This window comes from Terrapene carolina, unplaced genomic scaffold (genome assembly GCF_002925995.2).
Source record: "Terrapene carolina triunguis isolate 2854851 unplaced genomic scaffold, T_m_triunguis-2.0 Scaffold17, whole genome shotgun sequence".
NCBI classification, from domain to species: domain Eukaryota; kingdom Metazoa; phylum Chordata; order Testudines; family Emydidae; genus Terrapene; species Terrapene triunguis.
This window is the reverse complement of record NW_020664368.1, coordinates 3,980,421-3,995,918: the sequence shown is the minus strand read 5'-3', so window position 1 is coordinate 3,995,918 and position 15,498 is coordinate 3,980,421. Positions and strand designations below refer to the sequence as shown.

The following is a 15,498-nucleotide window of genomic DNA, read 5'->3' as shown; positions in this document are numbered from 1 at the left end:
CCCCCCCCCCCCCCCCCCCCCCCCCCCCGCACGACCTGTTCTGTCCTTCCGATATATTTTGTACCCCGGAATGATTGTGTCCCATTGATTGCTCTCAGTCCACCAGGTTTCTGTGATGCCTATTATATCAATATCCTCCTTTATCACGAGGCACTCTAGTTCACCCATCTTATTATTTAGACTTCTAGCATTTGTGTACAAGCACTTTAAAAACTTGTCACTATCTATTTGTCTGCCCTTTTCTGATGTGTTAGATTCTTTTTTATGTGAATGTTTATCATCTGATCTGGCCCTTACATTATCCTCCTCCATCCTCTGCTCCTGACTATAACCTGGAGATTCTCTATCATTAGACTCTCCCCTAAGAGAAGTCTCTGTCCGATCCACATGCTCCTCTGCAGCAGTCGGCTTTCCCCCATCTCCTAGTTTAAAAACTGCTCTACAACCTTTTTAATGTTTAGTGCCAGCAGTCTGGTTCCACTTGGGTTCCACCTAAACCAATCTCTCCTGTATAGGCTCCCCCCATCCCAAAAGTTTCTCCAGTTCCTAATGAATGTAAACCCCTCCTCTCTACATCATCGTCTCATCCACGCATTGAGACTCTGAAGCTCTGCCTGCCTACCTGGCCCTGCGCGTGCAACTGGGAGCATTTCTGAGAATGCCACCATAGAGGTCCTGGATTTCAGGAGTGGAACAAAAGAATAATAAAGGCACCTCAACTTTTCCTCATTTATGTAGGACAGTCTTGTAATATGCATCCAGATATCCTTCAATCACACAAGCTGAAAATTGTTCCACTTTACTGCAGTTCTGTAACCATATGGGAACCAATCCTGTCTGTGTTCTCTGCACATCCAAAATTCCTGCTGAATGACCCGCCCTGGGAGCGAGTTACCAGTGACCCAGGGCTGGGGCGGCAGGAGGGTGCAGTTGGGGTGGGGGAGAGAGAGAGAGAGAGACCAGGGCTGGGAGGGGGCGGGGGGGCAGCCAAAAAGTTTTTTGCTTGGGGCAGCAAAAAACCTAGAGCCGGCCCTGGTTCTACAGAAGATGCCCAGAATTCCCGTTTTTTTTTTAACAACGAAATTTTATCCATTGTAGTAAAAATGGTCACATTCTTTCCTTGCAGAGACAGATTAATTTCATTTAATTTTGCAAAAATATCTGCAAGATACGCAAGCCTCATTAGCCATGAGGAATTTGTCAGACAGTCATTAAATTTTCGTCCTGAATTATCTGAAGTGAAGAATATCAATAGTTCACTACAAAGCTCAAAAAGCCTCACAAGCAATTTTCCTCTGGATAGTCACCTCACTTCCGTATGTAAAAGAAGTGCTTTGTGCTGACTACCCATTTCCTCACACAAAATTTTAAATAACCTGGATTGAAGTGGTCGAGATTTGACAAAATTGATAATTTGTACTGCTTCATCGAGCACAATTTTCATATATGCTGGTATTTTTTTAACTGCAAGTGATTGTCTGTGTAGAACACAATGGCTCTTAGTGCTTTCTGGTGCCACACTTATGATTCGTGTTACAACTCCCTTCATATTCCCGATCATTGCCCGAGCACCGTCAGTACATACACCAATACATTTTCCCCAACTAATTTCATGCTTTCTGATAAAATTGTTGATGCAGTTGAATATTTCTTCTCCAGTTGTGTTGGTTTACAGAGATTCACATAAGAGCAGGTCCTCTTCAGTAATATTATTAAATCTATATCGGACAAATACTAGTAGCACAGCAAGTCCTGAAACGTCAGTGGACTTATCTAGCTGCAATGAATACTCATGGCAAATTTTCAGTTGGCAAACTAGTTCTTTTTCTATGTCATCGGCAAGATCTTTAATACGGCGTGCAACAGTATTATTTGATAACTGTACAGCATTGATTTTTTTACCAGACTGCTCGCTCAACATGCACATTACAATATCTTTCGCGCAAGGCTTGATAAGTGTTTCTCCAATAGTGTGAGCTTCTCCGGCAAGCGCTATACGGTAACTTACTTGATAAGATGCATCTGTTGCACTTTTGTTGTCTGTTTTAGCAATTTTAATCATCGAAAGTTTAGAATTTCCAAGTGAGTCACACTTCCTCTTGAAAAAGCTTATATCTTTGTCTTTGTATTCAGCATGCTTGGTTTCCAAATGCCTACGAAGTTTAGCAGGAGCCAATGAACTGTTTGCTAGTATTTTGTTGCACATGATGCACTGCGCATCAGGAACATCTTTATTTCCAACACACGTAAAACCAAAAGACAAATAACTTTCATCATATTTTCGTTTCGGTCTTTTAACACCTGCTTCTTCTTGTTTTTTGATATACTTTGATGGAAATTCTTTCACCGTGGATAACTCACTAGTACTAACAGATTTTTCGGCAACAAAAGACTGCAATTGTTCATCCTCTCTTTGAAGTGTCACAATATTTTGCTCGTTTATTTCGGCCACAGTTGGAGTGCCAGAAGAACTTGCTTTTCGTTTCAAAGTTCCTTCTTTTAGCCACAAATCCATGGTGATTAGGTTTAGTAACAATATTTAGAAATACTGATTTTTGTCAAATTTTGTTTGTCACAAATATTTATATTGTTTCGAGCGAAGCTAGTTTAGTTGTGCTTATCGCACACACGGTAAAGACCCACAGGTTTGAATATGTTGAGTGAATATGTTATATTCAATATGGCGTAAAGAGAATGGTGTGTGCATACCACTGCAGTTCGTGCAGCCTCGAGCGGAAGGGGTACGACGTCACTAACTGAAACGTGCCCGAAGGGGTAGATGTCAACATACTTGCGTGCCACGTTCTCTTTACGCCATGATATTCAATACGAGATCTATCAATAACAGGAAAAAGAGTTTGTTAAATTATAGTCATTCAAAAAGAGTTGTAAACTACGCTTCAAATATGCCAAATTTAAAATTAAAAAAAATTGAAAGACCCTTTTTTAAAACTATGATTCTTTCATGGAGCACCTATTCACATCGTGCGGAACACCAGTGTTCCGCGGAACACAGTTTGGGAAACACTGCTCTATGGCATATTGAAGACTGAAAATGTGGAAGTAGTATAAAATAAATTATTAATTAATATTAAATTCATTTTCAAAGGGGCGCAACTATACTGATTTTGGTGGTCATTTTCAAAATAACCTGAATGTGGAATTCAGTATGGATTTTTTTTTGTTTGTTTCAGCAAAACAAAGATACATAATTTGTTTTTGTTGAATGACAGTTGTCATCATTGGGCAGGAGACTCTGTGCATGTGCGCATGTATTTCCCCCATTCGCTCTACTATCTACAGTGGCATGGAAGACAGACAAAGCTCACATCTTAATAGCTCCTTCTTGGTGACATGGGTTAGAATTTTCAAAACTCATTAAAATGACCGTTACTCTATTGTGTGTGTGCCACTCTCCTTCCAACTAAGGGCCCAATTCCATATGGTCAGTTCACAGTGGGTGGATCACTTGATGGGGTCTCAGGAGACGTGTGTTATTCCCACATCTTCCATTAACCTGCTGTCTGACCCTGACCAACTCACTTTACCTTCTTGCACAACTCTTTTTTCCTTATTTGCAAAAGGGGATAACGATTCTTACCTTTTTTTTTTTTAGAGCAATTGATGAAATGGGCTGTCAAAGGGCTAGTTACTGTTTCTGACCCCAACATACCTACTTTTCACCCTGCTCATTCCACAGAGACAGTGAGTCACTGTCAGAGCTGGGATTAGAATTTGGGAATTCCTAGCTCCTAGTTCTTTGCATAGTCTATTCAAGGGACATTGAAATCTTGGAAAGGCCTTCATGGAAGAATCCTGGTTACTCCACCCATTCCATTTCTACTTCCTAACCAGAGAAGAGCTGTACATCACATGAAAAAATTTGAGGAATGGCAACGTTGGGCTTCCTGACACTATAAGTTACACTTATTTTCTCTGATGCTGTTTTTTATCTAAGTTTTCTCCAGGCCACTGGCCTTTATTAAATTCTTACCTCCCTTGTTGCGTGACATCATAGTCCAGCAATAAGAGCATACAACGATGAGCTTATAGCAGAATTGGGAAAAGCACAAAATATTAATATTTTTACATTTGGCACTGTGCTGATTACCAGTTTTGCTTCTGGACTGATGGAAGTCCAAGACCACAAGACACGGGAATTTCGTACTGTAAATTTGGTTTCTCTGGGCTTGTACATGTGCTTTAAATCTCCATTTATATTTCTGGAGTGTGATGAGTGATGGCAGAAACAGATAGGTGGGCACACACCAAAGTTTTAGCTGTTTTAGTCATTCTTGTAGTTAGGACCAACCCAAATGCAGTCTCTGGATTGGTGAAATGCATGCGCAGGGAAATTAAATGTGGTATAAGGCAGCCATTTAACATTCTTTTTCTGGTTTGTTCGTAAACAGCAACTGGATCCCCCCCATGAAGAGCTGCTGTCTGATGCATTACACAGTGTGGAGACTGAACTGAGAAAACTTGCTGAGATTCCATGGCTTTATTATGTTTTCCAACCAAATGATGATGAGGTAGGCCACTTACTCCTAAGTGAAAATAATTGTATTTCACTAGACAAGAGTAAATTAGAATTCCTCATCATCAAGTGAAGCAATTTTAAAGTTTAGCGGTTGTTTTCCTCTTTTTCCATGCAGGATCCCCCTCTGGATTATTCTAAGAGAAACAACAGAAGTACAGTATTTCGCATAGTGCCAAAGTTTAAAAAGGAAAAAGTCCAAAAGCATAAGAGCAGCCCTCAGCCTGGTATGTGTTTTGACATTGCAAGAAAGATCATAACTTTTGGAAGAAAACATGATTTCATATCTTTCATAATAGCTAAAATAATGTGCGACACCTAGAGGATAAAATCCTAGCTCCACTGAAATCAGGGGGAGTTTTGCTGATTGATGAGTCAATGGGATGAGGATTTCATGCAGTACTTTTAGCAGGTTTGTGTCAATAGGATCCCCAAACAACTAGGTAAATAGAAGAAGTATTTTAAAAAATACTTCAGTAGCTACTCTTTTGCCATCTACTTTTGGGATAGAAGGTCCCATGTGTCTGTTTGGGTGGTTTTATTTAACTAACTCCATGCCAACACAAGTCATTCATAAACCAGTTCTGTTTCTGTATAAAACACTGATTCCAGTTTTTCAGGGTAGTCTGAGAGGCTGCACAATGGCTTTCATTAACACTTGTTTAATTGAACCAGTTGTCCTTTAAAGTCCCAAATAAGATTTCACCACAGTTAATTCTGTACATCAAACAAAATCCTGCTCTCTTAATTAGTTAGTAGAAGTTGAACAAACTCCACTCTCCTCTCTCCCCACTGTTATCTGTGAACATACTGCCTTAACATTATGCCCTGAAAATAACTGGTGTCACAACAGACCTAAAACTGCTCCATCGCCTTGGTCTTTCACAGCAGGCAGTGTGTTACACTGCCCTCAAATGCAAAACAAGCTCTCTACAGTTGTTAATATGAATTTAGCTTCTCAGTTCACTAATATGTTAAAATATAAAGCATATTAGAGTACTTCAGTCTGAAGCTAATCAGCATTGAATGAAAGATAAACAAAGGTACAAAAGAATAATAGTCAGTAACATAAAACTAGTTTCTTTGAATAAACTTGGCCTATTAAGACTAATGTGGGCAACTAACCTTAGAGAACAATGTTGACAGAGAGCTTTTTAATGGCCTGTGCAACCGGTGTGGTTAATGGAATGTTTGTTGCATTAATTAAGAGCACTACAAAAACTTCTGAAGTTGGGCTTGCATGCTATGATCGCTATAGGAGTACAGTATATATGTTGATTTTACATTTTAATTAGTATTTGAAGTGTGTTTTTTTTTTTTTTCTGACTGCACTGCAACCAATAAAGTGTCATTAGTATACAGTGGAACAAACCTGGATCTTGCACCACTGATCCTAAGATGATTAAAAGTGAATTTGTTGAAGTATATGAGGTTTGATGGCTTTATTGAGGAAACTGGAGTAAAGCTGAAAGCACGGCTGCAAAGCAAAGAACCCCATCTTTGTTTAGATACCTTCTAATGTTTATTGCTAACCTCTAACCTGCATGTAAAAAGAAACTCAGTTTTTGTGGAAATGACACCTTTAACCTTTCCCTTTGCTAGCACGGCAGTTCTACTCTGTTTTCCACTCTCTTTGGCCTAACCTTTGCTTGTAATGCATTTGAGCATGTAGAAATTAAGGGGGTTTTGCTCTTAACTTTGGTAGTTCAAAAATGGGGCACAGATGAAGTTGCTGCTTGGCTGGATCTGCTCAGTTTGGGAGAGTACAAAGAAATCTTCATCAGCCATGACATCCGAGGCTCTGAGCTTTTACACCTGGAAAGGCGAGATCTTAAGGTATTTCCTTTGTGCTACTTTTCTGCTCTTCAGAATTTTCTTTGACTAAAACAAAACAAAACCTTTCTCCTGTCCTTGCTTCTGTTATGTGCTTGTAGCTTGGCTTATACTGTGCAAATATGCAGTAAATTACTACACACTGTCCTGTGTCCTGAATTTCTTATATGTTGACCTGTATTTTTAAGCCAAGGATATTAGCAATATTGGAGATTATCTTTTCTCATGCTTCATATAGAATGATAGTATGTTTCATCAGGCTCAGTGAAAGCACTCCCATTGTCTTACCTACATCAATATATTACATTGTTAACTTTAAAAAAACCTTGGTTTTAACTAGATTTATTAAAGAGGATCAGTGTGGAAGGTGAATTATTCATAATAAATTTATTAGGCTAGTGATAATTATTTTAAATGTATCTAGTGCAAGGTCAGTAGGTAAAGTTCATTTAAAATTATGAATACATTACTTCAGTAGTCAGTGTGTGGAAGATGAAAAGTTTGATGATAGTCTTCTGCATTGGCCATTTGCAGGCTTATGAATTTGTCAGGTGTCCAAATATATCCTTCAGAACAGCTTTTTGTTTTGTTTTTGATCAGTTTTTAATTTTGTGAAAAAAATCAAGGCTTCTATCTTTCTGAGATCACTTATTTAAAAAATTAAAAATCATTCCTCCCTGTTTAGTTCAAATAAATAAGAACCATGTTTTGGAAGAAGAAATGTTAGTGTGTTGAAAAATATTAGCCTGGCAAATGATAGTTACTTTGCACTTTGAAATGGTGTTATCTGAGATTGCTGGTCTTTTTCAGGATCTACTTAAGTGCATCCATTATATGTAATAGATACAGTATCTTTGGGGATTCATTAAATTACTTTTTCCTGGAAGAGAAATAATGACCTTTTGATAATGTGTTTGAGAAATCTGCATGCAAAAATGTGCAACTTCTCATACTGCATAAAACAAGAGGTTTCAATTTATACAGTATCCTAACATTTACCTCTAAAACAAAAGTCATTGTGCCCAGCCACATCTGAATACTGCTGCATGTCTAGGCTGTTTCCATGTGGACATCTGTAAGGATGCTCCATTAAATTGTTTAAAAAATTGCTCCCATAGCCTGCAATACTTCCTGATAAGGGAGTGCTGACATTGTATGTCTGCCGTAGGAGGAATGCTGTTGGCAAAGGTAGTTGTGTTCTTGTAATGTATTTAGTCTTGTATGATACATGTCACTGGTCCTTCTGTTTTATCCTGCATCGGTGAGACCCCTGAGCCTCTTTGTCACTGCATGAAACGCTTCCATTGAGGCCTCACGGAGCCCAAACCTGCAAGAACCAAGAAACAGAAAATTATCCAAATAATACGTCTCAGACAACATTCCAGTCTCTGCTGTAATTGCCCATTGTCCAGCTATACTGAAAGAAGGAAACTTTATATGGATTTAATGAAGCCGCAGCTTTATTATTAGATGTCTGGGACTATCTGGCAGATAAAAGTGTATAGTGCAGGCAACTCCATGTCATTCAAATAACTACCTGGGGCTTCTATCAACCCCCCTTCATTTTTTATCCAGGTCCCCCAGCCAACCCCTGGCTTAGACCTTAGCATCCACCCCCCACCTTGTAGGGGAGGGTTAATGTAGACTATAAGAAAGGGGGGTGTTGGCTCTCTGCCATACCAATCATAGGAGCCCCGAACCCCGCCCCACCCCCTTTTAACTAGAACCTCCTTTTTAAGTCCTTTACCAGCCCATTTATCTGGTCACTGGATGCCTTCTCTATGGAGTACCTGCACTGGACATCCGCCCCACGCTTACAGAATAAGTTGCGACGTATAGCCTAACACCCTTTCCTCCTCACCGTAATAGGTCCTCCCTGACACCCGTTGTGGGGAAGGCGAAAAACCCCACTCCACCGAAGCCAATTTGGTGTGAAAGAAAACATTCCTTCCCAGCCCCCCTAAAAAGGAGTAACTAGTGCAATGCCCACAGCAAGTCCTAACCCAACCTGATGTTTGCACCTCGAGGGGAGGGAAGAAGGGTGGGTGCTGCCTTGCCTGCTGCATGGAGAAAGGGCTTCTAATGTCTGAATCTGCCCCTTTTAAAGCCTTCTGTTCTTAGGTACCCAGGGGATGAATCAGCATGGCCATGCTGACCCCCATCCACCCTTTTTATATCGGCTTCTGACCTCCTTCCTTTCCCCCTACCTGTAAAGCACTGCTACCTTCCTCTGGCAAGCCTGGACAATGTCTTCTCCCCACCCCGCCTTTCAGGTGCAGTGCAGTCATTCTGAACAGGGACTAGATGATTCAAAAGCTAGACAGGAAACTCGGCACCCCAGGGCTGTGGCTTTCTCAAAATGATAAAAACCCTCGAAAGGAAAAACCCAAGAGATCGAAATTGTTGGAGTGGACCGGTAGTAAACAGTGTTACAGCAGGCAAGGAAAGTCCCTCTGGCCTTGTGCAAGGATCATTTTGATTGTGTGTTCAAACTGAAACTTAACCAAGTAGCTTTCTGCAATGTGACCATTAACTGACTCTCCTTTAAGCTAGGGCAAATGATGAATCAAACTGATTTTTAATTGCCAGTGGTGCAGGGAAGCCACTGTCCATGAACTACATAGAGGCTAGGTTGTGTGCAGTAACCACAGTGTCATGTCGGGAGTGTTTCATATTTTTGCCAGAATAGCTGTGGAACTTCCAGCAAAAGTGCTCATTAAATCCCAGCAGACCCTTTGGCCAAATGTTTGTGTTTTTTGTGTTATAGCAGCATATCTGAATAGTTGAGTGGAGCATGAATTCAGTTCCCTTTGTCTGCTCTACAAGCAGACTCCCTCAGCATGTCCCCAAGTGAGTCCCAAATAATCTGTGCAACTACATGTACACTGAGAGGAACAATAAACTCCTGGCATCCCAGGGAAGCCCAAACAGTCTGGCCTGTCATTGCCTTGACCTGTAATTTGAAGGTGGAGGGGGCAGGGAGAAGGGCTGGGTTGGATTATTGAATTGTTATAAGATTACATCTGGCTTTTATTATAACTCCTCCACTTCACCTTTCTCATAACTTTTAGAAATATCTCCTTGTCAGTTGAAGTTTTGATTGTAGAAGTTTTTGTTGGTTTGTTTGTTTTTCTTTCAATGCTTGTGCAAAATCCAGTCACCCATTTTATGAGGATTTTATTTATGAGGATAGAAAGTAATATATGCTGGTTTTATCTGTACTCTCCAGCTTCTCTGTGTCACTCAGGAACCATAAACCTGTTTTTTGCTGGTCAGACAAGCTCAAAGAGGATAGCAGTGATTCTGACCCTTTAATTTTATATTGTTAATGCATTTAAGATGCTTATTTGCACATGCATTACTCAAAAATAGCAAAATTGTAGCTGAGTTCTTCTCCCTGAGAATTAACCTCTCTACTAATTTACAGAAAGAAATATTAACAGTTATTAGCATTTTAAAACTGCTCCTGTGCATGAGAGCTGGTTGCTAATATTCCTAGCTGCAAGAGTGTCTACTGGGCTACAGTGGTACTGTAGTTCTAATGTCTCCATAGAAAGATTTCAGCACAGAAGTGTGTCCTATATTTGAAGATGCAGGATCTGGATAGTTGTATAGTGAGAGTCAAACTGAAATTTATGGTGAGGGTTGTGTATTGTTTTCATCTTTAGTTTTTGTTAACTGAGTAATAGGAATTAAGTGTTGTTGTAGCTGTGTTGGTCCCAGGATATTAGAGAGACAGTGGGTGAGATAATATCATTTATCAGACCAACTTCCATTGGTGAGAGAGACGAGCTTTCGACCTTACACAGAGCCATTCTTCAGGTCTGAGAAACGTACTCAGTGTCACAGCTAAATACAAGATGGAACAGATTGTTTAGCCTAATTAGTTAACACATATTTCAATGGACCATTCAAGATGAAGTGGCCCTTTAATACACTCCATTAATGGGGGAAGGAAAAAGGGGGTGGGGAAAAGGCAGCTTGAGGGGAGGTGTTAGTGGGTTATAGATTTGTTGTAATAAGCTATAAAGCTGGTATCTCTATTCAGTCCGTGATTTGTAGTGTCTAGCAAAGTTATAAATTTAAGCTCCCAATTCATAACTTTGCTAGAGTTATGGTGCGAATTTTTCACACCCATGAGCAATGTCATTATACAAACCTAATTTCCTGCAGTAGACCAGGCCTAAGTACATTTCCTAGACCTGAAGAAGAGCTCCGCAGCCTGCTCTACACTAGAAAATTAAATCCAGACCCCGGGGTAGTTAAGCCAGCCTGACCCCCAATCAACATAGCTACTGCTTCCTGGGCAGCTGGATTACCTGCGCTGAAAGGAGAACCCTTCCTGTCGGCATAGGTAGTGTCTACACTGAACAAAAGTTGGTTTAATAAAAGCTGTTACCTCACCCACCTTGTGTCTCTAATAGGAATTACAATTTTCAAAAAAAGCTCTTTTAGAGCATTTTTAAAAAATCCTTTGAGTTTTGTTAGATTTTGGACTCACTGGATGTCTGTTAAATTAGTAATAAAGCTAGAAGAAATCTCTGATCTTAAAGATGTTAACACAGAATTCTATATGTATTATTTGTTTGGAAATATTAGAATGGAACCCTTTTTGCCAAAGATTGAGTGGCAAACCGTTTTTGGGCGGGGAGTAGGGGGTGAAAGGCAGCCTACCCTCTCTAGCCTTATCTCCAGAGTATAGTACAGATGAAGATTCCCTGTCAGCTGACAACAATTTAAGAAGAAAATTGCTGTAAGAACTTTCATCAGGTTCTTCTCCAGTTATTTTTCAAGGACTTCTTGAGTACTTACGCCACTGGGTGCTAGAAACTGTGAGGTAGGCTGGCAATGTAGCCTAGCAGTGTGACATGGAAATGGGGGGAGAGGTGCACTTTGTGAATGATTTGCAGTGTGTTGCTGTTCCAAATCCCTCCCTTTGTGTAGGGCAAAAGTCAAAATAAAAGAATCCCTACAAACTTTTTGGCATCTAGCTGGCATCTAAAGTCGCTATATGTGTTGTCTTCTCAACAGAATGATTTGGGGAGATCTCCACAAGTGAAAATTCAGAGCTTTTTTTTTACCCTTGTTTGGATTTTTTCTTGAGGATGGCAAACTTTAACTGAGGGGCCAGGAGAATTTGTAATGAGAGTCTGAGGCCTAGGGTTGGGGAAAGAGCTGTTGATATGCTGGAAGTGTCATAATATGATCCTGTCCCCTTTTCAATCCCTGAAGTCTAACAAAATCCTGCTACAATTCTCAACTACCAAAAAATCCTACAAATGAAAACCCTGGCAAAGCCTCATCAAATTCATGCCCAAGTTTGGTGGTGATGGTGAAAGATGTATCTTCTATTTTCTTTCGATTTTGAAGTGACTGTAATTTAGATGGAAACAGTAGATCCTCTGACAAATTGTTGCAAGGAGGTTTCTGAGTAGTTGCTTTGAACTTTTATTTTCTTCATTAGAAAATTAACTTAAAGGCAAATAAGAAAATTTTCTACAACTTTGAATCTATAACCTTATGCCCGTTTGTTCTCAGAAAAAAGTTGCAGTCATTGTTATGTGTGTTTAATAATTGTTGCATACATTAACTATTTTTCTTTCTTAGATGTTTTTGTTGAATACTCAAGAAAGAGTGAGATTGACAGCAGGGGATAGAACAAAGTGCAGTACAGAGAGATGTGCTACAAGTTTCTTCATATTAGTCTGTCAAGCCAACTAAATATGCAAAACCCTTGCAGTTTTAGTCTGGGGTCCATTCTGAGCAGGACCTTCTAATTATGCTGAATCATCATATATGATGGTCTTGAGCTGTAGTGTAGATAATTGTCCATTAGGAAACAGGACCAATTTCTTTCCATTTCCGACCTAACCTGAATTTGAACTCAAATCTTCAAAGGTGAAGAGAGGCCAATGTGTTCAGTTTGTACCCACTTAAATTTTATATAGCAAAAGGGATTTCTTTCAATTTTATACCACACTCTCCTTGTCTCAGGCTGGTGGTAAATGGAAATTAAATTGCATAATAACTTAAGTATCAATGCTTATTTCCAGAGTTTTTGATGTCTTCAGAACACATATATATGGACTCTTTGTGGAAAGTGTGCATACCATGATATATATATTGTTACCACAGTTTTTACAGTACATTAAAATAAGAATTATTATTTTATGCTGCCCTTTCCCTCTTTATTATCCTTGATGTGGAAAATATATCCTCCTAAAGTGGAAGATTTTATATTTCAGAAATATTTCATATGTTCATAATTTTTCAAATTACTTTAATAATATTTAAACCTTGCACTTAGCTGGCATCATTAATCCAAGAATTCCAAAGTGTTTAACAAAGGTGGGTTTTGTATATGGGGAAACTGAGACTCAGAAAGTTTAGGTAAACTGCTTGAAGTTACATAGTCAGTAGCAAAGTCAGGAATCCTATTCTGCTGCTCTGACCACTAGACCAATACAAATTAAACAAGGTTCGATTCCTTTTATATTTCAACTACACACTGTTTACAAAAAAATAAAAAACTAATTCCATAAACAACCCAGAGAGTTTGGGTTAAATAAAAGTATGATGGCTATTGCAAAAAATGTAGACAAATTGTTGAAATAAAGTGAATGAAAATGAATACGCTGAAACAAATAAATAATTCTTGCACAATGCCCTTAAAATTCTGCAAATTCACTGCCAAAGGGAATGAGTTCCAAAGGTGTGGGTGGTTGGGGGGAGGCAGCCTCTTCGTAAGAGGTCCTTGCTACTGCCAGTCCTGAAGAGTTGGGTCCCAGAAAACACTATCGAGAACATTTCAGCTGATCTTAACTGCCACATTGATGTACATAGAGAAAGTTATACAATACATTCAGATTTGTTTCTTGTGTACTTTCCCATTTTCCTTCTGGATGTCATTGTCATGTTTGTCAGAAACTTTCCTCTAATTACCAAGCATATCCATGTTAAGATACTTATCTTTCTGGACTGAGAAATTCACTCTAACCTTAGCTATTGTTCTCTGGAGGAAAGTTGTCCTACATACCTGTAGACCTACATCTACTTTCCCATGGGGATGTGCGTATTTGCTGATTAAGATAGGCATGTTAGGGCCACAGATAAAATAAAAATTGATGGATGGAAGCTATGATCTATCACATCCCTTGAAGCCAACAACTGCTATGTTAGAGAGGAGAGGGAGATTGAGCAATTTCTGGAAATTTAAAAAAACCTAATGGCTGTGCAAAGAAGTCAGGAGATCACAAAAGTAAGGGTTTGTGTGAGATACAGCAGTTATTGCAGGTAAGTAATTTTCTCTGTGCCGAATAGAAAGAGGTTCCTGATAAGTTGTCTGTAATTTATATTTTTTGCTACGTTAGATAACACTTTGCTATTTCCACATTTAGAAATGTATTTGCTATTGTAGATCACTTAAAATGAACTGTAAAGGATTCTGTAACTGCTGCATGGCTGAATTGTACTGGGCTTTTTCTCTTTTGTAAATAAAACCCTCCTCTCCTTTTCTTTTGTAGGACCTGGGGATAACGAAAGTGGGTCATATGAAGCGAATTCTCCAGGGAATTAAAGAGGTTGGCAAGAACGCTCCCTTGTCTGAAGTGTAACAATACTGGTGCTATCCTTGTAAGGAGGGAGAATTGCTAGTTAGCAAAGTGGAGGCACTTTGCTGTCTTTGTAGTTTACTATATGGTTGAATAAGCACTGGTGTACTATGCAGGTTAATATATCTGCATTCTTGTGTGGTGAAGAGCTTGACTTGAGAATCTGAACGGTTTTGTGCCAAAAAAAAAAAAAAAAAAAAAAAGGTTATATGTTCTGTGAAGATCTTTTCTTAGTGTGCAAACTTGGCAAGTTCAAGTAAGCACATTTTGGTAACGAGGTTGGTATATAGTGAACTGCACTGCCTGGAAAATGTAATTAAGTAATGATTGCTTTCCTTACATATGGCCCAGTACAGCTCTCTTACAATGCAGCAACATATCACTGTAGAGCCTGAGTTTGCCTGGTTAACTTTCTGAGGCACAGCTTCCCTAAAACATTTTGTACAGAAGACTGAGAGATGGAACGTTCCTGGTTTTGCTTGCAAGACTGACATTGCCTCAGGTACTTAGCACTCACTGGCCAAGGAGTATGGTTACAGACACCACGAATGCAAACTATAATGCATGGTGTACGTGTCTGAATCGTCTGTCTTTCTGTTGCATGACATATCTGATACTTTAAACACTTGAACAATTTTTATATCAGTTTTAATAAGATTTAATTTATTACTACTTGTGTGTCTTTTATTTGGTTACAGGCACTTTTCTATTCTTCAGTGTTGTATTTTACCTGAACATGTTATGTGGCAAAGGACTTGTGGATGTGAACACTTAGCATCTGTGCCATATTTAGCAAATGATGTGCATTATATATAATTGACACATTCTATAGTTAGGTTTTAAAATTACCCATGTAGAGTAGGTATATCAGGTAATTAATTCCTGAGTGTTTTGGAGAGACAGGTACTTCACAAAATTATCAATCAGCTTCCTAAATGGAAAATTATGAGAGAGTTTTCTTATGGCGCTTTTTAATGTAGCTAGACTGTTACCTTGAATATCTGTACTATATTTTATTTATTATGCAAAAAGAGGATTAAAAAGGTTAGTGAAACATTTTTAAAAAGCCAGAAGTAATTTAATGTTATTTACTATGTGTATAAAATGTTTTAATGTTATAGCTGATTTGATTTTGTGAGGTAAACTTCCCCAGTCTGATACAAGAACTTAGCCATGTGCACCATTTTAATATAGTTTTTTAAAGGTTCATTAAATACCAAAACAATGTACACATCTGCTCCACATATCTATGTTCAATCTGTTTCTTATCAGTACTACTGCACTGGTAAATCATACATATTTAGTAACAATGGTAATCCTTTCCCAAGTATTATACACTATGGATGCTTAGGTAAATCACATGCAAAACAACAATACAGAGTGTAAACAGGTTCACTTAGAATTACTCTGATACTAAACATTTCATTAGAACGGGGTTTATGCAATTCAGTTGGGGTGCATCTAAAAAAGACATAGTTTTATAATTAATTGAGTTCCCAGATCATTTTTCACCAAGTA

The 15,498-nt window shown here is 38.8% G+C and overlaps 1 protein-coding gene across 1 annotated transcript in view; it reads left to right on the top strand.

Annotated features, from left to right (window-relative positions):
• The window catches only part of LOC112103174 (diacylglycerol kinase eta), a 266,921-nt gene extending 252,802 nt beyond the window's left edge, over nucleotides 1–14,119 (top strand). The window contains exons 28-31 of the mRNA XM_026650398.2: nucleotides 4,413–4,532; nucleotides 4,656–4,764; nucleotides 6,243–6,373; nucleotides 13,894–14,119. Of these exons, the coding sequence (XP_026506183.1) occupies nucleotides 4,413–4,532; nucleotides 4,656–4,764; nucleotides 6,243–6,373; nucleotides 13,894–13,983 (450 nt within the window). The 3' untranslated portion in view covers nucleotides 13,984–14,119. The remainder of the gene's footprint in view (nucleotides 1–4,412; nucleotides 4,533–4,655; nucleotides 4,765–6,242; nucleotides 6,374–13,893) is intronic.
• The last annotated feature ends 1,379 nt before the right edge of the window (nucleotides 14,120–15,498 follow it).